Genomic DNA, 25,820 nt, shown 5'->3' with positions numbered 1-25,820 from the left:
ATTTTCATAATTTACCAAGTTAGAAGGTTTCCTGTATAATTTACAGCATTAGCTGACAGCGAATTTATTTCATATGTACAGTTGTGCTCAAAAGTTTGCATACTCTGGCAGAAATTGTGAAATTTTGGCACTGATTTTGAAAATATGACTGATCATGCAAAAAAACTGTCTTTTATTTAAGGATAGTAATCATATGAAGCCATTTATTATCACATAGTTGTTTGGCTCCTTTATAAATCATAATGATAACAGAAATCACCCAAATGGCCCTGATCAAAAGTTTACATACCCTTGAATGTTTGGCCTTGTTACAGACACACAAGGTGACACACACAGGTTTAAATGGCAATTAAAGGTTAATTTTCCACACCTGTGGCTTTTTAAATTGCAATTAGTGTCTGTGTATAAATAGTCAATGAGCTCTCACATGGATGCACTGAGCAGGCTAGATACTGAGCCATGGGGAGCAGAAAAGAACTGTCAAAAGACCTGCGTAACAAGGTAATGGAACTTTATAAAGATGGAAAAGGATATAAAAAGATATCCAAAGCCTTGAAAATGCCAGTCAGTACTGTTCAATCACTTATTAAGAAGTGGAAAATTCAGGGATCTCTTGATACCAAGCCAAGGTCAGGTAGACCAAGAAAGATTTCAGCCACAACTGCCAGAAGAATTGTTTGGGATACAAAGAAAAACCAACAGGTAACCTCAGGAGAAATACAGGCTGCTCTGGAAAAAGACAGTGTGGTTGTTTCAAGGAGCACAATACAACCATACTTGAACAAAAATGAGCTGCATGGTCGAGTTGCCAGAAAGAAGCCTTTACTGCGCCAATGCCACAAAAAAGCCCGGTTACAATATGCCCGACAACACCTTGACACGCCTCACGGCTTCTGGCACACTGTAATTTGGAGTGACGAGACCAAAATAGAGCTTTATTGTCACAACCATAAGCGCTATGTTTGGAGAGGGGTCAACAAGGCCTATAGTGAAAAGAATACCATCACCACTGTGAAACATGGTGGTGGCTCACTGATGTTTTGGGGGTGTGTGAGCTCTAAAGGCACGGGGAATCTTGTGAAAATTGATGGCAAGATGAATGTAGCATGTTATCAGAAAATACTGGCAGACAATTTGCATTCTTCTGCACAAAAGCTGCGCATGGGACGCTCTTGGACTTTCCAGCACGACAATGACCCTAAGCACAAGGCCAAGTTGACCCTCCAGTGGTTACAGCAGAAAAAGGTGAAGGTTCTGGAGTGGCCATCATAGTCTCCTGACCTTAATATCATCGAGCCACTCTGGGGAGATCTCAAACGTGCGGTTCGTGCAAGACGACCAAAGACTTTGCATGACCTGGAGGCATTTTGCCAAGATGAATGGGCAGCTATACCACCTGCAAGAATTTGGGGCCTCATAGACAACTATTACGAAAGACTGCACGCTGTCATTGATGCTAAAGGGGGCAATACACAGTATTAAGAACTAAGGGTATGAAGACTTTTGAACAGGGGTCATTTCATTTTTTTTCTTTGTTGCCATGTTTTGTTTTATGATTGTGCCATTCTGTTATAACCTGCAGTTGAATATGAATCCCATAAGAAATAAAAGAAATGTGTTTTGCCTGCTCACTCATGTTTTCTTTAAAAATGGTACATATATTACCAATTCTCCAAGGGTATGCAAACTTTTGAGCACAACTGTAAGCAAAGTGGACATTATAACTAAAATATACCTTAAATGAATTCGAATCAAATGATATTGCATTGGAATCAAATCAAATCGAGAGCTTGTGAATCGTAAACTAATCAAATCAGTAAATCCATATCGATTGACAGACAGGATTTCGGTCAATTCGATTTGTGGTGTGTTTGATAGAGCGTAACTTTCCTTTAACCAAAACTTGCTTTTCCTTTCAACAGAAGTCAAGCCGGTCTGCTCTCCAGTGTGTGATCTCAACGCGGTATGCCTCCCAGAAAATCAGTGCGAGTGCGTACCACCCTATGAAGGAAATGGCATCAACTGCACTGGTGTGTTCTGGATAGCATCTCTTGTATTACATTATGTCCAAACCAGACATGGTGCATAAGGCAACAAGTGATAAAAGTCCCCAAAAAAAGAGGCAGTTCAGACCGAATGCGCTTTTGCGTTAAAAATAGCCAGACCGCAGCGCAATGAAAGCAACAGAATGCATGTGTCTCGAGACTCGTTTTTTAAAAGTTCAAGTTTTTTTAAACATGGCAGGCTCTAACCAGACACAGTGCATTCAGACTGCAGGTGCTTTCACTTTAAAAATAGTCAGAACGCAGCGCAACGAAAGCAACAGAACGCAGGTGTCTCAAGATTAGTTTTTTTTAACCCTTATGTTGTGTTTTTATTTTATTGTTTTATATTTTACAATTTGTTTTTTTTTACTTAATCCAATTGGAATCAAATTCATTGTCTTCGTTCAAATATCCATTTTCTTTACATTTTCTTGGTTTCATTTCAATTTGTTACACCTGTTGTGTTCCCAGTCAAAAGGCCGTGGCTACAAAAAATGAACAAAGAAAAAATAAGTGTTCAGGAGCCTGTCCAACCATCTGATGAGCACCTACAGTATGTGCATGTGTACTTACACACATAAAGTCCTCGGACATGTGTACACACTCGTATACACACCCATACGCACACCCACATACATACACTCACACAAACACACACACATACACACAAAAACAGTTCGTTTTTTTTTTAACATGGCACGCTCCTGTGCTGACGCTGAAAAAACAGCAAGACGCGGCACAACAAACACATGTTTAGCGCACGTTTACATTGAAAAACTATTTATAAACGGACATTAAAAAACGCTCTGTGTTAACATCCCCTGAGTTTGTTTATCTGAGTCTTAATCATCCATGACGAGTGAATGGACATTTTAACTGGACATTTTTAGCACATGTTTACGGATGCAAAAACACGTTTTGTTTGAACATCCCCAAAGTCTTTTAGTCCAAATCAGCCATAACCCAGATGAGTGACAGGACATTTTGTCGATTGCTTGGTTTCTGTTTTGGCAGTGTAACGAAAAGAGGTGTCTGGAGATGCGTTTTTTTTAGATTAAAATGTTTTTATTTGTTGATTGTCAAACAAAATACAGAATATAGCAAAGTGTACATGTATAGAGTCAACCGTTATCCCCCATTAATTCCCCATCCCCCTCCTAGTCCCCAAACCCCAACAAACATTCCCGTGGTCTGTGCCTGAGTATAGACATATAAACACAAAGAAGAAGGAAAAAAACTTTCTCTCCACATGTTCCTCACCGATAGCCTTCCTGAAAGGTAATGTATTTGTCCCATTTCTTACCATATGCATCTAATCTGCTAAACTGTTTATATGACATCTTTTCCAATGCTGCCACCCTGCCCAATCGGTGAACCATTCTTGAAATGAGGGAGTGCCAATTGACTTGCATCCTCTAAGAATTATCTGTCTGCTAATCATTACACTAGTTTGGACCCAGCTTTTTGTATATTTGTCACCAACTTTAATAACCACCCCATTACCCAATATACATAGACTGGAGCAAAGTGAAATTTGAGTATCTAAAATCTCACAGATAAAATTCTGGTGTCACGTTTATGTGTTTTGTTCTTGTTTTCATGTCTTTTATTTTAAAGTTTAATTCCTGTTCCTATTCAGGTCATGTGGTGTCATGTCATGTGATTTCTTGTTCCCTCATGTGATCTTGTCATGTGTTTCCCCTGTTCATGTGTCTTGTTTTCATTGGTTCATTGTTTTGTTACCTTGTTATCAGTCTTGTCTTTTCATTGGTTAAAGTTCATTTAGTCTTGTTATCTTGTTTATAGTTTAGTCTTGTGATTGGTTGTCTTGTTTACCTGTTACCCATGTCCTTGTATTTAAGCCCTCATGTTTGCCATTGTGTATTATCAGGTATTGTTTGTGAATGTATCTTTGTTGGTTCTATGGTCAAAGTTAAAGTCAAGTCTCGTCTAATAGTCTACCAAGTCATGTCAAGTTTAGTTAAGTCAAGTTCATGTATAGAGTTAGGGTTTCAGGATATCACGATTTATAATAAACTGCACCTGGGTTCCTATATCATCATCGTCTCCGTCTGCCTGTCATTGCTGAGCTTCGTTACAGAATACCTGACTGACACAAGATGAACCCAGCAGTTCAGCTCATTCATCTATGCCAGGGGAATTGTCTCCTGGAGGATTATGTAGAGGAATTCTGCGCTCTGGCCTGCAGGGTGGATTTTAATGAGGTGGCCCCCAAGGACTGTTTCCGTTTTGGGCTGAATGAGCCGGTTTCCTCTCTGATGCCTGACAGTCGGTGTGCCGACGGCCTTGCTTGGTATATCGACCTTGCCCTAATGATGGGTGGTTCACCATTCACTGTAGGGGAGACGGTTAATGAGCCAGCACCCATGCCTGCCACGGTTAACAAGCCAGCGCCCATGCCTGCCACGGTTAACGAGCCAGCGCCCATGCCTGCAACGGTTAACGAGTCCGAGCCAATGCCTGTAGCCTCGACCGTCCCAGAGCCAATGCCTGTAGCCTCGACCGTCCCAGAGCCAATGCCTGTAGCCTCGACCGTCCCAGAGCCAATGCCTGTAGCCTCGACCGTCCCAGAGCCAATGCCTGTAGCCTCGACCGTCCCAGAGCCAATGCCTGTAGCCCCGATCATCCCTGTAACCACGCTCCCAGCTGTCTGGAAAAGGAGGAGAAGGAAAAGGACATCTTTTCCCCAGTCTCTGCCAGTGTTCACGACCACGGAGGTTGTTCCAGAGTCTCTGCCAGTGTTCATGACAACGGAGGTCGTTCCAGAGTTTCTGCCCGTGTTTGCGACCACGGAGGCCATTCCAGAGTCTCTGCCAGTGTTCACGACCACGGAGGTCATTCCAGAGTCTCTGCCCATGCTCATGACCATTGAGGTTGTTTCCCAGTTATCCAAGACTCTTAGCCTCGAGCCTCCCATGGCTCCGCCTTCCACGGCTGCGCCCCTCGAGCCTCTCACGGCTCCGCCTTCCACGGCTGCGCCCCTCGAGCCTCTCACGGCTCCGCCTTCCACGGCTGAGCCCCTCGAGCCTCTCACGGCTCCGACTTCCATGGCTGCACCCCTCGAGCCTCTCACGGCTCCGCCTTACACGGCTTCGCCCCTCGAGCCTCTCACAGCTCCGCCTTACATGACTTTGCCCCACGTCATGGCCGCCAAACCAGAGTTCCAAGTCATGGCCACCAAGCCAGAGTTCCATGTCATGGCCGCATCGTTGTTGGTTCTATGATCAAGTCAAGTCATGTTTATGTTTTGTTTCATAGTCTACCAAGTCATGTCAAGTTTAGTTAAGTCAAGTTCATGTTTATGTTTTGTTCACGTTTAGAGTTAGGGTTTCTGGATATCACGATTTATAATAAACTGCACTTGGGTTCATCACACATCATCATTATCATCATCTTTGTCATTGCCAGCATCAGCAATGTTACATCTGGACTCTTGCCCAGAATTCTTGAATCTTAGCACAGAACCACAGAGCATGGGCCATGTCTCCATCCACCAACTGACATCGCCAGCAGTTAGGTGTGTCTTTTAAACCAAACCTAAAGAGGGAGTCCAGTAGAAACGATGCAAAATCTTAAACTGATTAAGGCGTACCCTTGCATCCCTAGACATAGTTTTTACATTTTTTAAAATACTTTCTCACTCCCCATCCTCCAATACCAAGTTCAAATCTCTTTCCCATAACTTCTTAAGAGCTGTTAAGGCCCCGTCACCAAGACTCTGAATCAATGAAGTATAATACACTGACGCTTCATGCCCCTTTCCAAACCCTGTGAGCACAATACAGAGAGTGTCTGCAGCTTTAGGGGGTGTGTACTGCCACCAAAAATAGTACAAAGTAAATGGTGCAACTGTAAATACCGGAAAAATTGAGACCTAGAAATCCCAAATTGCTGTGTTATATTTTCAAATGATCTCAAAGCTCCATTTTCATAAAGGTCACCAAGTGTAGCAACACCCCTCTCAGTCCATTCTTTAGAGCAAAAGGGGGACTTGTTAATACACAATTTGGGGTTCAGCCATATGCTTGAGGAAACATTTAGGTAAGTATCAAAATTGAACAAATGGGAAACCTTTGTCCTTACTGAATGTAAGTGTGAAATAATGGGATGCATTTTTACTTCTCCAGGCAGTTATAGAAAGATTTTGCAATGGCAAGATTGGGGCAAGGACCATTTGTTCAATGCAGTACCAGGGAGGGGCTCTCTCAGGTGGAAGAAAACAATGGGCCAAGTGTCTAAGATTAAAAGCATAGTAATAAAACAAAGTTTTGGGGAGGCCTAAACCTCCTTTGTCAATTGGTCTATGTAACTTACTGGAATGCATCCGAGGTCATTTACCATTCCAAATAAAGGACTTATATATTCTATCAAATTGTTTAAAATAAGAAAGTGGAACTTCTATGGGGAGAGGCTGTAGTAGATAATTGAATTTTGGGATACAATTCATTTTTAAATCATTGACCTTCCCTGCCTTAGACAAATGTAGTGAAGCCCACCTATCCACATCACACAAGAACCTTTTCATTAATGGGTCAAAATGAACTAAATCTCTCAAATTTGCTGGAAATAAAATGCCTAAATACTTAATGCCTTGCTTGGGTATTCTTGATGTAACATAATGCTTGACAGCCCCAATCAGCTGTGCGCTTTCTACACTGTGAAAGAGACCCCACCACACACACACACACACACACACACACACACAAATACACGCACATACTCATAGTGACGTCACCGCAAAACACATGTGTCAAACTCGCTTCAGTTCAAGTGGCCCGCAAGCTCAATTCTGAAGTGCAGGATGGCAGGGGATCGCAACGTTTCACTGAACAATCAGTTAGCGTTTTCCTCGTAAATATTAATGAGCCTTCCACTGTCATCTGTATGATTTGCAGCACATTTTGCTCACTTCAAAAGTGGAATGAAACAGCGCTACATGGATCAATTATCAACACAGCTTAATCATAGCAGCACGAGTGCAGAGCAGGTGCAGTAATTCAAGGACTGGTCTCAACTGCACAGACTATTTTAAATGCGCTTGTTAATCAGGGAGATGTGCGGCGGGGATTGCAAAACTCGTTTGAATGTGGTACAGAATTGTCTGTAGCAAAACTCTTATGTCTCGGTGATAAAACTAGTTTAAAATAAACAGCCAATACTTTCTAAAAGGCACTGTCAAAGAAAACAGGAGAAAACAGAAATTAGAAGTCTTTTCCATTCTCAAATCACAACACTTACAAAAATGTACCATGGATTTACTGTAGTAACACTAACTGTACTGTATTAACTATAGTAGTTGTAGCAGAAAAAGTTTCTAAATGTATTTAGGCTGCTGTTTTTTCATTACAAAAATGCCATAGTTCTTTATATAGAAACCATAGTTAATAATCATGGTAGTGAGGAGCCATGCATGGTTTTACCTATGGTTACCATGGACTTATTACAAATATCATTGTTAAAACTATGGATATTATGGAAGAACTATGGTGCATTTTCATAATTATGGATCAAACTATCAGTTTTCCATCTGTGTAAAATCTGTTCTCTTGTAATGCTCTCTGATTGTTTTGTTTGCCTTCAGAAATTCCAAGACATGACTATAGTTTAATCAGTAGGAGCCTGATGAAAGGAATCTGTAAAGACCCAACTTAATCACACTGTCAGAATATTTAAATGTAGCAATATAAAAATGAGGTGTTTATTTTTTCCACAGATGTTACTGTTGTTAATATCATAATTTTCATCTGCACCCCGACCTCAATATCAATGCTGTATTGTCAAATGTGCAATAACATCTTCAATGCACATAACATGTAATATTATTGGTAATTGCATGAGTGCTACCAAAGCAGGTGCTGGTACCACATTTTCAATGGGCCCTTTGAGGGCACAAATAAACTGTGATGTGGCCCAGGCTGAAAATGAGTTTGACACCCCTGTTTTAAGCTATTTCTCGGCCAATATGTGTTAATATGGGTCCGGCATCACAGGCTTGTGGACGTGCTCACATCAGCACTGCTGCTGAAAAAATCCTAGAGGAAACGCTGTATCATCTGCATAGAGTAGAAGTTTATGTACCACACCTCCTGCTACAACACCAGGAAAATCATCCTCTTTTGTTATTGCGGCTGCTAATGGTTCCAGGGCAAGACAGAACAATAAAGGGGAGAGAGGACAGCCTTGCCAGGTTCCCCTACCAAGAGAAAAATTATCTGAAATTAATCCATTAGTTTGCACTGCTTAATCCACCCAATATAAATGTTCCCAAACCCGTAAATTTCCAAAATCTTAAAAAGATAGTCCCATTCCACCCTATCAAATGCCTTGTTGGCATCAAGTGATATGGCAGCGATCGGGGTCTGATCATTCACTACTGACAACATCATTTTTATAAAACGTCTAATATTATCAGAAGAACTACAACCATGCTAGGACCATGCTTGTTAAGCGCGACCCCGCAGAGATCTAGCGTGTGTGGAGCCTTCACGCTATTCTCCGCGGCATCCACGCACAACTCACCACGTGCCCCACCGAGAGCGAGAACCACATTATAGTGACCACGAGTAGGTTAACCCAACGTGACTCTACCCACCCTAGCAACCAGGCCAATTGGTTGCTTAGGAAGCCTGACTGGAGTCACTCAGTATGCCCTGGATTCGAACTTGCGACTCCAGGTGTGGTAGTCAGTGTCTTTACTTGCTGAGCTACCCAGACCCAGTTCACCTTTCTTTAATGACTCTGTGTAAACTTCCAACATAAGTGGAGCCAGTTCTATGACATAAGAACTAAAAAATTCTGCTGCAAAATCATCTGGCCCCAGTGCCTTACCTGTTAGCCAGGCTTTAATTACCTCAACAAGATCCTCCAAAGTAATATCTGAGTCGAGAGAGTTTTTATGATCACTCGTCAATTTAGGAAGTTCTAATGGCTCTACGAAGTTGCTAATATCCTTATCAGTAGACGAAGATGTGGAACTATAAAGATCGAAATAGAATTCTTTAAAGGCTTTATTAATATCAGAGGCAGAAATAAATATATTGCTTCCAGAAGACTTCACTGAAGGAATGGTGGAAAAAAACTCTAACTGTTTTATGTATCTGGCAGGATGTGTCCCTGCTTTGTCCCCCGACTCAAAGTATGTCTGTCTTGCCCTTAATAACCAAAACTCAATCTTCTGTGACAGAATAGTATTATACCCATATTTTAGCTGAGTCAACTCTCTAAGACCATTGGATGACATTCGGCACTTCAGCTTTGTTTCAGCACTTTTAATATTCTATGTGCTTTGATCTTTTTAATGAAGGAGGCATATTGTATGATCCGCCCCCAAAGAACTGTCTTAAGCACCTCCGATGCCACACCCACAGAGGACACTGAGGACCAGTTGGTTTCTACATAAACATTGACTTCTGTCTTTAACATTTGTTGAAATTCAGGTTCTTGTAGAAGGGATGTATTAAAGTGCCATCTGTATGATTTTCTTTTCTCTATATGCGGCTGTAACAGTCTAAGGACAGGCAAGGAGGAGGCGGGAACCAGCTTAACAGTAAACAAACTTTAATGATTTAAATGAATTTAAAACAACATAAAACATAAGGACACAGACACACATGCAACGTGGCTGTGTGCATCTCTCTCTCACCAGCGTCTCCGGCTGCCCCTTTATCTTGCTCTCCCGCTGATCAGCTGGTTCAGTGCCGGCCGTGCTCCATCATGGCCTGGCCATGCCCACCTCCTCATCACACACCTCCCCTGCCCGATTCAGGCCGGGGTGCCACCGGTCTGACTAACTCCCCCCCCCATCTCTGGGGGGGAGACGCTGCCCTTCCAGCCCTCCTGTCAGCTGGTGGCCCACCCCGCCTCCTGTGGACCTGGGGGGAGAGACGAGGGGAGGCATGGGGAGAGGGAAAGGGCGAGCGGAGACACACACAGGGAGAGCAGAGAGAGACGAAGAACTTGCTCGCTGGCTCCCGGACGCACTGTTGCCCGGTCCTCAACCACTCTTCCACTGTCTGGCAGGTGCCAACTCGCTCCTCCCCTGGCAGATGGAACTGCTCCTCCCCTTCTTGGCAGACGCCAGCAGTTCCTCCGGCTCTCGGCGGCTGCTCCCCTGGCGGATGGCAGTGGCAAGGACTTCACGACAGCGCATCCCTCCTCCCTTCCAGATTTCGGCACCACTGTAACAATATAAAGATGGGCAAGGAGGAGGCGGGAACTGGATGAACAGTAAACATAAACTTTAATGGTAAACTTAAAACTAACATAAACAAACGTGCAGCGCGGCCGCGTGCATCTCTCTCTCTCGAACCGGCGTCTCCGGCCACCCCTTTATCTCGCTCTCCCACTGATCAGCATGCTTCATCATGGCCCGGTCAAGCCCTCCTCCTCGTCACACACCTCCCCCGCCCAATTCAGGCTGGGGCGCTGCCTCTCAAACCGGCGTCTCCAGTCACCCCTTTATCTCGCTCTCCTGCTGATCAGCTGATTCAGTGCTGGACGTGCTCCATCATGGCCCGGCCACGCCCTCCTCCTCGTCACAGTGGCAACATCTCTAAACACACCAAAGCATGATCTGAAACTAAAATGTTCCCAATTGAGCAGTCAGTGGTAGATGTAATAAGTGACTTAGATTCTTATGAACTGATGAAAAAAGGTGTGGTCCCACCCAGATTGATTCAGAAGTCTCCATATGTCTGTAAGACCAAGATTTTTACACATCTTCTGTAGTGTCAACATTGCTCTAAAGGGTCTACACATTTTTGCTTCACTATGATCATGGACTGGATCCATTAAAAGATTTAAGTCTCCACCCAAAACCATATCATGAAGGATCCCAGCGGCTTGTAGCTTCCCCTCAAGATCTATAAAAAGTTCTAATCAGCATTGGGTGCATAAATATTATCCAAATAAGGTTTTGCCCCTGTATTTCAGGCAAAATAATAATGACTCTTCCTAAATTATCTTTGATCTATTTGAGACATTTGAATTGTAAATGCCTACCTATCAATGTGATGACTTCCCTGCTCTTACTTGAACAAGCATTGCAAAACACATGCCCAAACTACCAAGTTTTTCAGCTTCCTGTAAAGAAAGGTGCATTTCTTGAAGGAACACTACATCATATTTTTTATGCTTTTTTGTAATTAAAATATTTTATTGATTCAAAGAGAAAGCACAACAGAGAAAAACACAACATATACACACCAGAATCAACATTTAACTTTTAACACTCATTAACATCCCTCCCCAAACACCAACCCCACCCTACCCCAAAGAACACCCCTGTGGTCACATAAAATAATACACAATATTATTTTAAATATATAATATAAAATATATAAAATAATTTTTTTTTCCCTCTCATTTTCAGCATAAACCTCAAAATGTATGCTTAAAACAATAAAAAAAAAAAAAAAATATATATATATATATATATATATATTTCAAATTTGAGTGCCCAGAATGTCATGCAAATAATTCTGAATCTTTAACCAAAAATCTTGGATCTTAATGCATCCCCAAAAAATATGGGCTATGTCTCCAACTTCTGATTGGCATTGACAGCAGGTGGGTGTGTCTTTAAGACCAAGCCTATATAATCTAGAGGGGGTCCAATCAAATCTTTGTAAAATCTTAAATTGCATAAGGCGAACCCTTGCATCTCTAGATGCAGACTTGACATTTTTCAGAATCTTAGTCCACACTCCATCCTCGAATACCAAATTCAAATCTTTCTCCCATAATTTCTTAATAGAAGTTAAAGCTCCATCCCCCATACTCTGAATAAACAGGAAGTAGTACACTGATGCCTCATAACCTTTTCCAAAAGCTGCAATCACCTCTCCCAAAGCATCTGCCTCCTCAGGGGGGTGTGTGGTACTCCCAAAAATAGTACAAAGCAGGTGGCGCAATTGTAAATACCTATAAAACTGAGGTCTGGGGATCCCAAAATGTTGGACCAAGTTTTCAAACGATCTCAACACTCCACTTTCATATAGGTCACCGAGTGTAGCAACCCCCCTCACAATCCACTCTGGCCAGCAGAAAGGGGACTTGTCAATACATAGTCTTGGGTTCTGCCATATGCTCGAGGCAACATTTAAATAAGTGTCCAATTTAAACAATCTGGACACTTTAGTCCATACCGAGTGTAAATCGAAATAACGGGATGTAACTTTTATATTTTTTATGCTTAAGGAAAGATACAACCTTCCTTATTTTTATAGGGTGCCCCAGTCCATTAACATTCCACATGGAGAGAAACATTTTACCTATATTAAAGTGTTACATATTGACATGTAAAGATAAATTGTGTACCCAAGGCAAAATTATATAGACCACTTTCAAATCCTGAACAACCCACAGAACAGAAAAAATAAATGAAAATGGGCTTGAACCCTGCACATAAAAGTCCCATCTGGCATCCATCCCCCGGAAATCTGACAGTCAATGCACGCTCACGAGATTTTCCGCAACACTATTGCTACCGGATTTCTCAAGTCCGGTGTTTTTTTTTTCTCCTTGTTTTGTATTTGTTTTTTTAACATAAACCGTGCCATTAAATTGCACAAAAATGTATTCTATATAATAAGCCCCAGTAAATAATCACATCGAACCCACAAAATGAACAAATTAACTCAACAATATGTCAATAAAGGGAGAAAGAGAAAAAAAAAAAAAAAAAAAGAGTAGATCGAGAGTCAGTGGGCAGCCAAATGAATAACTTACCCTCTCAGGCTGCATCAGTAAAATGCACGATGTTTAGTCTGTATTGTTGACTGAGTGCAGGTAAAATTACCCACTCACACCATTGATTTAATGAAGGCCATAGCTTGTCGTGGGCATGTAAATGTCTTGCGACCACCCTTGGCGTCAATTCTCAGCTTAGCAGGAAAAAACAGTGCGAAACCCACCTTCTGTCAGTGAAGCAATTTTTTACACTCTTTGAATTCGATCTAGCAAAGTCCAGAAAAACCATGATGTTGTGGTCCTCCAATTACAACTTGCCTTTATTCTTCGCTGCTCCTAGAACAAAGTCTCTGTCAGCCGACCGCAAGAATCTTGCCAGGATAGATCGGGGTCTGTCACCCGCCACGGGAAGCTGACCGAAAACTCTGTCGGTGCTCTCAATTTCGAGCCGGCTGTCCGCTGTGTCGATCAAATTTGTAATAAACCAATCCAAAAACTTCACCATATCTTGACCTTCCTTTCCTTCTGGGATTCCAATGAAACAATCATTATTACGCCTGCTCTGATTTTCCATATCCTCTAGTTTTTTCCACACACATTCCACAACAGCCTTGGTAGCAGGCGGGTTAGCCTGTAGCACTCTTTCAGCCGACTCCAGAAACTCGATCCGATTTTCAACATCGTCCATTCTTGTGATCAGGGTGGAAAGTTTCGCCTCCATAGATGTGATCACTCGACGTATTTCTGCAAGGCCCTCCAAGTCAGTTGAGATTTTCTTCAACGCTGAATAAATGTTCGAGACATCCTGACCTACTTCACGAAGCTCACTGCCACCATCGACTGGACCTCCGCCATGCTGATCCTGCAAGACATACGCGTGAGAACATAAGTGCTTTTTAATGTCCCCACAGGCCGACAATTTTGAAATTTGTGACATCCTGCCCTCCCAGCACAGTTAGCAAAGAAAACTATTACAGTTCTCACCGATTAATATTGCTTAAAAGGATAATTGTAGCAAAGTTTATGCGGAGCTCGTCTTTAAGCAACCAACCTTTGCATAGCATCACGTGACTCCCCTGGAGATGCGTTTTTAAAAGTTAAAGTTCTTTTAACATATTATAAAACATTACAAGACACGGCATCTTAAAAGCTCAGAGTTCCTGTGTGAGACACTGAAAAAAACAGCGAGACACGCTGCAAAGTTCAAAGACATACATTAGTGCACGTTTAAATACAACTTTTTTTTTTGTTAACCAGCTGCAGCCGCAATAAGCAACAGGACATTTTGTCAATCACTTGGTTTCTATTTCACTGGCGTTGCACTGGGCAGCCCCGCCCACAGTGAAATCATACTGGTCCAAAACTCTTTCCACATAACTGTATATTAAATATCAAATATTTTCTGAATGGCTGTGATTGTGCTGCATTGCACAGCAGTTTTTCGTTCAAATTGGACAGACAAATTGCTTGTTGCTTGAAACTTGTCACATCGCTCCTGGTTAGGAATGTCCTGTTGAAGGAAAATGGTTTGTGAATGCCGTCTCGTATTGACTTGAAAATCTCTGTTTTCGTAGCTCCGGATCTTTGTAGTGAGTATAATGGTGGATGCCATGAAGAAGCCGACTGTCTACAGACTGGCATTAATGTAACTTGTTCCTGTCGGAGCAGCTATTCTGGAGACGGACACGTTTGTTCCCCCATCAACCGCTGCGTAGAGGAGGCGAATGGTGGATGCAGCGATTTCGCTGAATGCATTTTCACTGGACCAGTACGCTGAATTTCTCCACCATGAGTTGATTTACTTTGAAAAGACTAATAAATGTAATATAAATGGATAAGTGTAATGTGTACCATTTACCTTGTGGCAGAATCAGAGGCGCTGCGAATGTCTCACGGGGTATGTCGGAAATGGAATTCAGTGTTTGGAGAAAGTCGTGCCCCCTGTTGACCACTGCCTGGAGGACAACGGTGGATGCAATCCTAATGCCATCTGCAAAGACCTTCATTTCCACAGTAAGACTTTGCTGAGTCTCCAAACTATGCAATCCTTTGAATAGCGCCTAAAGAGCAACCTCAGATTTTAAGTATTTCAACAAATGTGGAAACAAGGCTATCATTCTTATTTTGCAGCAAAAACAGCTGGTGTTTTCCACCTCCGTTCACCTGAGGGAAAGTATAAAATGAACTATAGCCAAGCACAGGAAGCTTGTGAGGCTCAGGGGGCAACTCTCACGACCTTCTCGCAAATCTCTGATGCTCAACAGGTGACTTTAATCAAGACTTAGTGGGTATTTACCCTTAGTAGCTTCACCTCCTCATGAGGTGGTTTGAGACACATAAGATGCAACTTGGTCTTTTGGATAACTATCTAGTTTGGAAGTCTTATCTCATGCTATTGACTTTTTTTTTTGTTGCTTGTTTCAGTTGGGAATGCACCTGTGTGTGGCAGGGTGGATGGATGGAAAAAAAGTGGGCTATCCGATCAGGTTCCCTTCTGCTAAATGTGGGGACAACCATGTTGGTATTGTGCTATACAAAGAGCCAGTCAACGCCAGTTGGCTTTATGATGCGTATTGCTACCAAATGAGAGGTGTGATTGTCAAACAGAGGAAGTTCTTCTCAGTTGTTGTTATATAATTTGAGATTTTAAACTACCTGCTTATAGATATATAAAGACTTACAGTAAATGACCATCATTTCCTTGTCTTATACAGAGGTGTCTTGTGAATGTGGACCTGGGTACGTTGGGGACGGGGAATTCTGTAATGGCAACTTGGCCTCTGTTGTTGCTGCTACTTCTAATTTTTCTATTTTTTATACAGTAAGTGTACTGCAAAAATATATATTTTTAAAATCTGCATTTTTGTTTTGACTTGCAATAAAAAAAATAAAAATAAAACAAATGTATTTGAAAAGCAAAATTGTGTAATATAATACAACTTTTTTTAGAGGATATATCTCGTTGGCATTTTTGTTTTCTTGTTTTCAGTGTAAACCTCACTAAACTTTGTTATGAAAACAAGAAAACTGATTTATATAATCAAAAAATGTTTAATATTTTATCAAATATCTATTAATATATTAAAACAGTATGTTGGGGACATCAAAATGTACTGCATAGGCTATTAAGAAAGACTCAGAGACAATTAAATGTTAATTTCATAGTAATCGACAACATGGCACAGATTAAGTTGTATTTATCCCATAATAATAGAACAACCTATAACAACGAAGTCACGCATTTCCTGTCTGTTTCCTCCTGCAGACTTTACTAAAATACACAGAGGATGGAGTGGATGGCAAGAACCTCTTGAACTTCCTGTCAGACCACTCAACAAACATTACACTTTTTGTACCTCATAATGATGGCTTCTCTGAAAACAAGGTAATTAGCAATACAAAATAATCCAAAAAGCTAATACAAGTATGTGAACCACCATTTTGTTTTTGGGGTGGGATTAAAAGGAAACTTGCCTTAAAATGTGAACACTGCATCTCTATGGCTCTATAAAAATGGCTCTGTTTGTGTGATCAGCCCATCCAGCCAAACTAAGCAATATCAACTCCACCAATGGTGTGAGTTTGGGGCGGGACTTTCTGTTTCTAGGAAGTGTTCGAAAAAGCTATTTGAAAACAATGTTCTAGAGGTGCAGAAACAACACACTTAAGCTTTAAAGGGGTCATGTCATGAAAATCTAATTTTCCTTGATATTTTAACATATAAGAGGTCTTTCTACTATAAAAACATACTGTACATTTCAGAACTCAAAACTTAATCCCCAATGTATTTATTGAAAACAAGCTGCTTAAACGCCTCGTTCTCTGTTTCCACGACTTCCCTACATCACTAGGGGTACATTAATTCATGGCTGCCTTTACAGCGGAAAAAACATCAACACCTACTTTACATCATCGCATACTTGGCCCCGCCCACTGGTGTTTCAGTAAACTGAGAAAGCAGGACAAACAGGCCTAGTGTGGCCTAACTATTCCTGAACACCAAAGGGGACCCATCTGGACAATTTGGAATTATTTTTGCATATAAACATGCACTAGACAGACATCTCTGACTGCTGTCATGTATCTGGCGCTGCTTTTGAAAGACACAGTGTCAAGTTACAACTCTGAAAAGGAGAGCCCATTCGGTTTCATCAGATGCTCTGGGTCTTGCTGTTTTGAGCACAAACGTGAGTCCTGGATGCTTTCTTGAGCTCATCTGCGCTATATTTAATTGTTGGTGAATGTAAACATGCACTAGATGGACGTCTTTGACCATATTGATGCGTTTTCAGCGACGTGATACTGTATGTGTGTACGTCTATTCACCGTGATTTGGACTATGTATGTGTGGTTTTTTCGGTTCAGGTCAGCATGGATTGCTTGTGAACCAGTCATAATACTATTCAAGCTTTGCAGAAAAACTGTTATTGAAGGATGGGTCAGGTAAAAACACTTGGAACCAATCGCAAAACCGGAAGTAAACAGATTCATTCATGAATATTTCAAATGTCATGAATGTTTGATAGTTTATGGTGCTGATTTTTAACAGTTGTGCTTGAGATGAATAGTATAATATTTGGATGCAATGTGTTGGATGTGCGTTATGTGTAAAAACCTGAAATTGTGTTTTATAATATTGTGGAGCTTGTTCATTCCCTTCTGACTGAGTTTCAAATTTGGCTGAATTGGAGGGGCTCCACGATGTTAGCCAATCATAACAGTGGCTGTTTACATTCAAGTTTAAAGGAGACGCCAAAAGTTTAGGCCAAAACCCAGCGTTTCAGACAGGGCCAAATACAGGGTGTAAAATTATCATATATTTCTAAATTATTACTGTTTTGGTGCAAAAAAAACTTCAGGGAAGATAATAAAACTTTTAAAAAATTGCATTTCATGACCTCTTTAAGTATTCTTAAGGGCCGTTCCCACTGATAGTCATTTTTAGCAACAGTTGATCAAAACTCATAATGAGAATTACCTATTTTGAGCGACAGAGAGCATTGGTGATGAGACAACGTTGTGACAGAACTACTCAATGAGGGTTTGAGTAATGGTTTTATTTCCTTTTTCAGAGCATGTCATGGAGGGATTTGCAGTATCACATGTCTACCATCAATAGTATTCATTTCTATGAGGACTTGAAGCACAAAACAGAGATCCCGACCCGCCTGGGCTCAGATCTTGTTATTATGATCCCTTCGAACTCCACAAGTCAGTCTGAGGTAAATGATCATCAGTAGATTTATACTCTTAAACCTGCATTTATACTGTCGACCAATAGAGCTGCTGAGTTATAACGTCAATTTTTTGGACAAACTGTGAAGGCTTATTCGCCATGGGTTCCTGCAGAAATTTCGAATAGGTTTTTAAAATTGCGGTTTCCTATTTATGAGTAAAATAAGGTTTGTAGTTAACATTATTTGAAAAGACGTTCACATTTTGTTCTACAACTGAAATTACACAGTCATACCTCAAACTTGAAGTTTGACACCTTTAAATAAGTTGCAGCATGCTTCATGATTTAAACTCGCATCCTTGTGGTAGTTGCAGTGCAACTTGTTAGTGCAACCCAATATTCATGCGAACCCACTGAAAAGATGAGAGTGAATCCATTTACCCGTTACTAATGCGCCTCAAATTTAATAACGCTGCATTTGTCGTATTAATGTAAACCATAATTTATGTCTAAAGCGAATGTAAACAGATGGGAAAAAATCAGATGTGTGTCAATATTTCAGATCTGTGCATTAGGCTTGGCAGTGTAAATGCAGTCAAAGTCATGTTGAGCTGGAAACTATATATTTTACACTTGTTTCCACAGGACTCTCAACCCCTGAAACTGGTGAATAAGAAGGTTATATTAGCATGGAACATTCCAGCCATCAATGGACTGATCCATGTCATTGACGGTCCATTGACAGCACCCCCTATTAATGTAAGTAGCCACTTTTGTACTAGTACAATGAGGAACAATGTAGGATAGCTTTGCTTTTTGGATGCACAGGTATAATGTACTGTTGAGGATCATGGGAAGTTGCATAAACGCCAATGGACAGCCAATTGCAGCATTTATAAATTGCATTTTTTATATGGTTAACAGTCATATAGCTACTTTTTCGTATAATTCAACAAGTTTTCTGAACTTTTCCAGAAATTACATTCCGACACGTACAGCTGAGCAATAACTTATTTTTAAACAAAAGTCATTTTTGTTTGATACCAACTTCATCGGGCAGGCATACAATGCCTTCTGAGAACTATGACTCACCAAACTTGCTAAAACAAGTCAACATCCTTTTTGCCTGACATGGAAGTCGTTATTTTCAAACAATCCCAAACACCATGTATTTTTCAATGTATTAGTGGTAGATGGTTAAGCATAGCTTTGCCGATATGTAGACCTTACTAATAAGTTCTGAATTGATTGCATTTCATTATGGAATCAGTCATTACTGGTTTTTATGCAGTAAAATGTATAATCTGTTGAAATGTTTGCCAACTTTTAGGTGGCCCCAGTTCTTCCAGTCTCCCAGTCCAGTGGTGTCGTAGTGACCATGGTTATTCTGATAATTATAGTCATTGTCTGCATTGTTGCTGGACTTGCGTACTATGTCGTCAAGCATAAGAACGATGCATTTCGTTTCCAGTATTTCAAGGTAAGTTAATGAAATGGAACTTAAGGTATTTATGTTGGCTTGACAAAGCCATTTTTTTTAATCCTTAAACAAACCAACAATTCTTACTCCTAGAGTTTTTAAACTACATCCACCAAACTTGGCACAGACCTTCAGACTGTTCTGACTTAGTGTGCTTTACCTTTTCAAATCGATTGGACTTGCGGTTTTTCTGTAGCTGATGATAAAATATCCCCCAGTCTTCCTCATTCAGTAGGCCTACAACAGCACTCTTGCTTGTGGTATATTGCTTAAAGAAATATTCCAGGTTCAATGCAAGTTAGTTCAATCGACAGCATTTGTGGCAAAATGTTGATTACCACATAAATTAATTTCGACTCGTCCCTCCTTTTCTTTAAAAAAAAAAAAACCCTGTGAGGCACTTACAATGGAAGTGAATGGGGCCAACCCGTAAATGTTAAAATACTCACTGTTGCAAAAGAATAGCCACAAGACGTAAACAGTGTGCGTGTTAACCTTTTCTGTGGTTATATATGTAAAAGTTATATCCAATTTGACACTTATATGCCAGGATGGCCTAATGCTGTAAGCCCTAAAATGACTCTAAAAACACAGATTAAAAAAAACTTTACAGTTTAAATAATTCACAAGTTTTAACAGATGAATTAATGTAAGTGCTTTTATAAAATTATTAGCTTCACATTTCTGCCTTTAAACCCTCCAAAAATTGGCCCCATTTTACTTCCATTGTAATTGCCTTTTTGAAGATGAATGAATGTAATAAATGTCTTATTTTTCCATTTATACGTCAACAGAATGATGATGAAGATGGTGCTTCTACAAAGGCTGGTGGAAACCCTCCTTTAGTATCTATTCCAAACCCTTTATACAGTGGCTACAGGGCATTTGTAGAGCCATTTGGGGTAAATTTAGACATTTTAATAAAATGTTCTATGTAGTCATCCCCCCCCCCCACCCCCCCAAGCTTAATCCAGCCTAAGATGGTTTTAGTAGGTCTTCCAGTCTGGACAACCTGGTCTTTTGGCTGGTTTTAGAGGGGCTTTTGGCTTTTTTCAGCTAGTCAGGCTGGGAGACGAGCTAGACCATCTGAAGACCAGGTTGGTCAGGCTGGAAGAGCGACCATTTAAACACATTTAAAAGAAACCGTTTTTTCCTAGCCCATATTTGTAGTGTATGAACCAAAAAAAAAATGTTGTTTGTTTCAGGAGCCGGCTTCTGCTACAGACACGCCCAACCTCATGGACTAGCAGTAGCAGAGCTGACCTTTCCCATGCTTACCTGCAATCAGCAACTACTACAAAGAACCATGCCAAAGGACGCGCGCTCAACAACTTTGTAGTTGGTTAAACCAAGAGATAAAAGACTTAAATGACCCTTTTCCTATTCAACCTATATTGTGGTAATAATTTTGGATATTGTTGGACCTTTGCAGTTCATGGTAATGTTAGGCTAACAAATTTCAATGTTTGATTTTAAGGACACTTTTGATTACTTTTGATTAGTATTGTGTAGAGGCTCCTTTTAATGTTCAGTGTAAAATCTGGGCCCTGATACAAAACCAGTTAAGAACCACTATCATAGACATCATTACAGTAACATGTGGCTTTGTGTTCAATAAAGAAAGCAGCTGTTTAAAATGTGTGGGTTTGATTGTAAACCAATGTTTTAGGGGGTTTTCTTGTCTAGGCCAATCGTAAACTAAATTAGATATCAAGGGACTATGGGTTCTCATTAACGTCTTCAACTCCAGTGAATAATCCCAGAGGTCCCGTTGACAATAGAAGGGTATTTTTTACTTTGTTCTGTCATAATGCAGACGGTTGCCTTAGCAAAGAGAGAAGCGTGAAAATTCCCCAGCGGAAAACGACCACCTGTTCATATTATATGACAAAAAGACATGGACGAGATAAGTAAATGTATGAACAACAGCTAGATTTGTATTTCCTGAAGGACATAGGAGTGCCTGTTAGGCACTAAAATAACAGTGTTCAAGTTTTAGGTAAGTTTAGATTTTAGGATTTAGTTCTGTGTAAATGAAATGCCGCGTTAGATCCATTTGCCGTCACTGGCATAGGGGCCCCCCTAACAGCCTTTTAAGCCATTTATATTATGGTAAATTTGCTCATATGGAGTGATTTTACTCTGCATAGAAGCAGAATCATACTAACAAATATATTGTGTTTTTACACACTTTTTAATGTCAAACAGAGGCGGAAAATGTTCAGGATCAATCGTGGGGAAACGTGATTGAATCATTCTCTCGAATGTTGATTGATTTGCGGGTGTATCACAAGCCAATTTGACTTTTAATCACATGCAGGATATGAATTGATATCAAAAATTACATTTTCACTCATTAAAATTAAAAAAAATGTATATCAGTAATTACATTTGCACTAGTAAAAACTTTGATTCTTGATATAAAAAATGACAGCATAACAAAATTGCAATTTTAACTAGTGAAAACCTTAATTCTTGATATCTGTTTAATTAATTTCCACTAGTAGAATTTCACAATGATCTGTCATCCTCTCCTGTTCAAAACACAATTACAGATATCTAATATTAATTAAGTTGAAATTCCAGTTTTACATATCAGCAGTGCACTTCTTACTAGTAAAAAGTATCATTTTTTATATCAATAATGATATTGCTTCTAGTGCAAATTAACATTCCTGATATCAACAACTGAATTGCAACTAGTGAAACATTTGGATATATTAGCCAATTGGTTTTCATTGGTGGCAATGTTAATTTGTGATATATGTAATGTGCTTGTTACTAGCCTTTTTAGATATCTTTAATTACTCTCCAATTTATTAAAATCCGAAATCCATTTCCAGATATCTGAAATACCAAATATAACGTGTAAATATATTTACACAAATCAAAAATTTGCATTTTCAATAATTGTAATAACATTTTTGATGTTGAGAATGGACATTTGAACTAGTAACCATGTAACTATTGATATCAAAATTGGTCATTTTTACTGGTAAGAAGTGCTTTGCTGGTATGTGTAGATATCCGTAGTTAAGTTTTGAATAGGAGTGAATGACCGATCATTGTGAAAATCTACTAGTAAAAAATGCAGTTACAGATTTTTACTAGTTGAAATTAAATTTTTTATATCAACATTGTTTATGTCTGCGAGTAATTACATCATTTTTTATATAAAGAATTACAATTTTTACTAGTGCAACTGTAATTACTGATTAAAAAAATAGCACTTTCACCAGTAGTAATTACATTCCTGATATCAACAATTCATATCCTACGAATGATTAAAATCAAAGCTCCGTAGACTTCCTGTAGCGCACCGGATTTACACGTTCTAAATGACAGAGACCTAGAAACATAAACGGAATATATATAAGCACCGAATATGCTAAATAAAGAGAAAGTACTGAAGAGAGGGAAAAACTGCCCAACATAACTTCACTGTCTGTCTCCAACAGCAATACTATTTCACCCTTCCCCCCAACAAATGCTCGTGCCCTGTCTCGTGGCTCACATAACATGACAAGAAATGACCAAATTCAATTCATTACAAATAAACATAAGAAAGAAGACCAATGGCAATCGCTGGTTAGATTTTGAAGGGTAAGCATAGAGACCATTTAAGTCAATGGAGCATTTTCAAACTTTAATCTTAAATATCAAGTATAACTCTTACAAAAGCCAAGAATAGATTGCACACCTACTGAAATGATCTACAAAAACTATGGCGCTGTCTTTTTCTGCATATCGCAGTGCCGTTTTGCAGCCCTCTTCAGCTAGTTGCGGCCTGTTCGGCATAACGCTGTGGTCCGTTTCAGCTTATCGCTACCAGTTCGGCCCCGTTACGCGGCCAGCCCACCGGGAAAAGTCCCGGTTCTCCCTATGGCCAGTCCATCCCTGACTCACCCTCATGCCATCCCAGATATTTATGACTTTCTTTCTACTGCTGAACACAAACAAAGATTTTTAGAAGAATATCCAAAACTTTAAAGCACAGAAATCACATAAAGGCAGCATTAAAGTAATCCATATGACTCCAGTGGTTAAATCCATATCTTCAGAAGTGATATGATAGGTGTGGTTAAGAAACAGATCAATATTTAAGTTCTTTATTACTATAAATCTCCACTTTCAAACAGCCCTACTATGTGCTCTTCTCTCCTAAGTGTTCTTCTTCTTCTGTTTTTGGCGATTCGCATTCTTCGTGCATTTTGCCACCTACTGGGCAGGGAGGAGAATTTATAGTAAAAAAGGACTTAAATATTGATCTGTTTCTCACCCACACCTATCATATCGCTTCGGAAGATACAACTTTAATCACTGGAGTCTATGGAGAATATGGATTGCTTTTATGCTTCCTTTATGTGCTTTTTGGAGCTTCAAAGTTCTGGACCCTGTTGAGCTCCGTGTTCAGCAGACATACATCTGGGATGGCATGAGGGTGAGTAAATAATAAGAGAATTTTCATTGTTGGGTCAACTATTCCTTTAATATAATTTATTTAACAATGATACTGATTAGGAGTTGATTTTTGCAAGTACATGACCCTTTTCTTTTCTTAAATTGAGAGATATTACCAGGACTTTCGGACCCAGGGCTGATGAATACTGCAGTGAATTCACAGCTGGGCTTCCCTCCACCATTCTTTCATTCAGTTCCCATCCCCCCATTCTTGTCCCACTCTTCCGTAACAAAGCAACGACACCCATCCCCTCTCAAACCGTAGACGTAGAGGCTTCTGGGTCACACAAATGTGTCAGATGTCACACCTTTCATTGTGTTTGCATTGAAATATATGAAAGGACACTACAGTGTACAACACAATGTAGTGTTCTTTAAATAATGTCTGTGAATTGAGATAAATGAATTTTGAGATAAATGTGGATGGGTGTCAGGTATTTGGGAAAAAATGCAGATGTCTGACACCTGTCATTCAGCAAACAAATGTCTAGTTTAAACAGCGCAACAAATGTTTTTAGAGTACCAGCCTCAGTATGCAGAAACAAGCCAAAGACATCTGGAGGGAAAAAGAGTTATGCAGACATCCAAGCACCACTTTGATTAAACACATTTTAAAATAAGCCATATACGGCAGTAATGCAATTTACAGCACTGTTTCTAAAACACAAAATAAATATATGTACATTCTGTAAATAGTTGCAGTGTCAAACCATTATTTTTGCGCTTAACTAATGTTTTTTATGAATGTGGCCAGAACTGGTCCTCAGCTTAAACCACAAGCCCAGACCAGAAGTCCAAGTGTAACAGAGACCACAAGAGGGCAAAGAAGTTGAAGTCTTTTTAACCCTTGTGCTGTGTTGAAATTTGTTACCTAATTTGGTGGTCCCGGTCAATTATTAATGATCCGCTCTATTTATCACACATTATACATTTGCATATACGGTGAAATTCTTCTTGTCACATATCCCAGCTAGGCTGAGTCAGTGCAGGGTCAGCCATGATATGGCACTCTGGAGTAGATAGGTTAAGGGTCTTGTTTAAGGTCCAACATTGGTATCTTGCGATTCAGAGCTTGAGCCAGGAATTCTTTTGATCAATGACTTATAGTTTTGAACAAAATGAGCTACCAAAGTCACTACTTTGGCGTTTCCTGGTCAAAAATGACCGGCCTAATAAAAATTGCTTATAAATCTCTCATTATGCTATATTATCACCAAATATTGGATTATATCTTTTTTCCAACTTGTTTTCATTCAATAAGCCAGGAATTTTTTTGAAATGCTTATATTTTGAACAAAATGGCACAAAGTCACACTTGGGCATTTCCGGTCAAAAATGACCGGCCTATAAAAATTGCTTATAAATCTCTCATTATGCTATATTATCACCAAATATTGGATTATATCTTTTTTCCAACTTGTTTTCTTTCAATTAGCACAGGTTTTGTATTTCTTTTTGGAGCTTATTGATCATAGGCCTCATTGACCTGAGCTTATGCACCTAAAATAAATATGCATTAATTGTGGATAATTTTGGTAATAATAATGTGCACGCGCACATACACACACACGCACACACACATACTCACGTACATGCACAAACTCTGAGTATTACATGTTTTCTTTTTCACAGAGATGAACTTTATCCTACCCTGAACTGCATCCAACATCTATTTATCCATCCAACATTAACACACACACACACGCACGCACACACCAGAACTGTCTTTGCCCCACAGTGACCCCTCTCCAACAGAATCTTTCTTTGATGGTCTTTCTTTCATCAATCATTGTGTTTCAAATGCAGAGCACACATTTGCAAGGCACATGCAAAAAGCTATTGTCAGTCATGTGCATGATGACACAAACCACCAGGTGTTCTTGATTTGGTTTGTTGTTGATTAGAAAATATAACAGAAATATGAACAATGTTGACAGTGTTAATGTGT

The 25,820-nt window shown here is 39.9% G+C and overlaps 1 protein-coding gene across 6 annotated transcripts in view; it reads left to right on the top strand.

The window, feature by feature from the left end:
* The window catches only part of stab1 (stabilin 1), a 73,417-nt gene extending 52,354 nt beyond the window's left edge, over positions 1-21,063 (top strand). For 5 of the 6 annotated variants that reach the window (XM_051694198.1, XM_051694197.1, XM_051694195.1 and 2 more), the window contains 12 exons: positions 1,923-2,030; positions 14,330-14,523; positions 14,624-14,768; positions 14,886-15,019; positions 15,180-15,345; positions 15,470-15,576; positions 16,021-16,140; positions 17,828-17,977; positions 18,577-18,690; positions 19,262-19,411; positions 20,206-20,313; positions 20,617-21,063. In XM_051694198.1, coding sequence (XP_051550158.1) covers positions 1,923-2,030; positions 14,330-14,523; positions 14,624-14,768; positions 14,886-15,019; positions 15,180-15,345; positions 15,470-15,576; positions 16,021-16,140; positions 17,828-17,977; positions 18,577-18,690; positions 19,262-19,411; positions 20,206-20,313; positions 20,617-20,658 — 1,538 coding nt within the window. In that variant the 3' untranslated portion in view covers positions 20,659-21,063. Of the gene's footprint in view, positions 1-1,922; positions 9,613-9,711; positions 12,753-14,329; positions 14,524-14,623; positions 14,769-14,885; positions 15,020-15,179; positions 15,346-15,469; positions 15,577-16,020; positions 16,141-17,827; positions 17,978-18,576; positions 18,691-19,261; positions 19,412-20,205; positions 20,314-20,616 lie in introns of those variants that run through there. The other variant, XR_007896756.1, reaches the window with a different exon arrangement.
* Positions 21,064-25,820: the final 4,757 nt, after the last annotated feature.

The sequence above is a fragment of the Myxocyprinus asiaticus genome, chromosome 49 (assembly GCF_019703515.2).
Source record: "Myxocyprinus asiaticus isolate MX2 ecotype Aquarium Trade chromosome 49, UBuf_Myxa_2, whole genome shotgun sequence".
Taxonomy (NCBI): Eukaryota; Metazoa; Chordata; class Actinopteri; order Cypriniformes; family Catostomidae; genus Myxocyprinus; species Myxocyprinus asiaticus.
The sequence above is the reverse complement of the archived record's forward strand: the minus strand, read 5'-3'. Positions and strand labels throughout refer to the sequence as shown.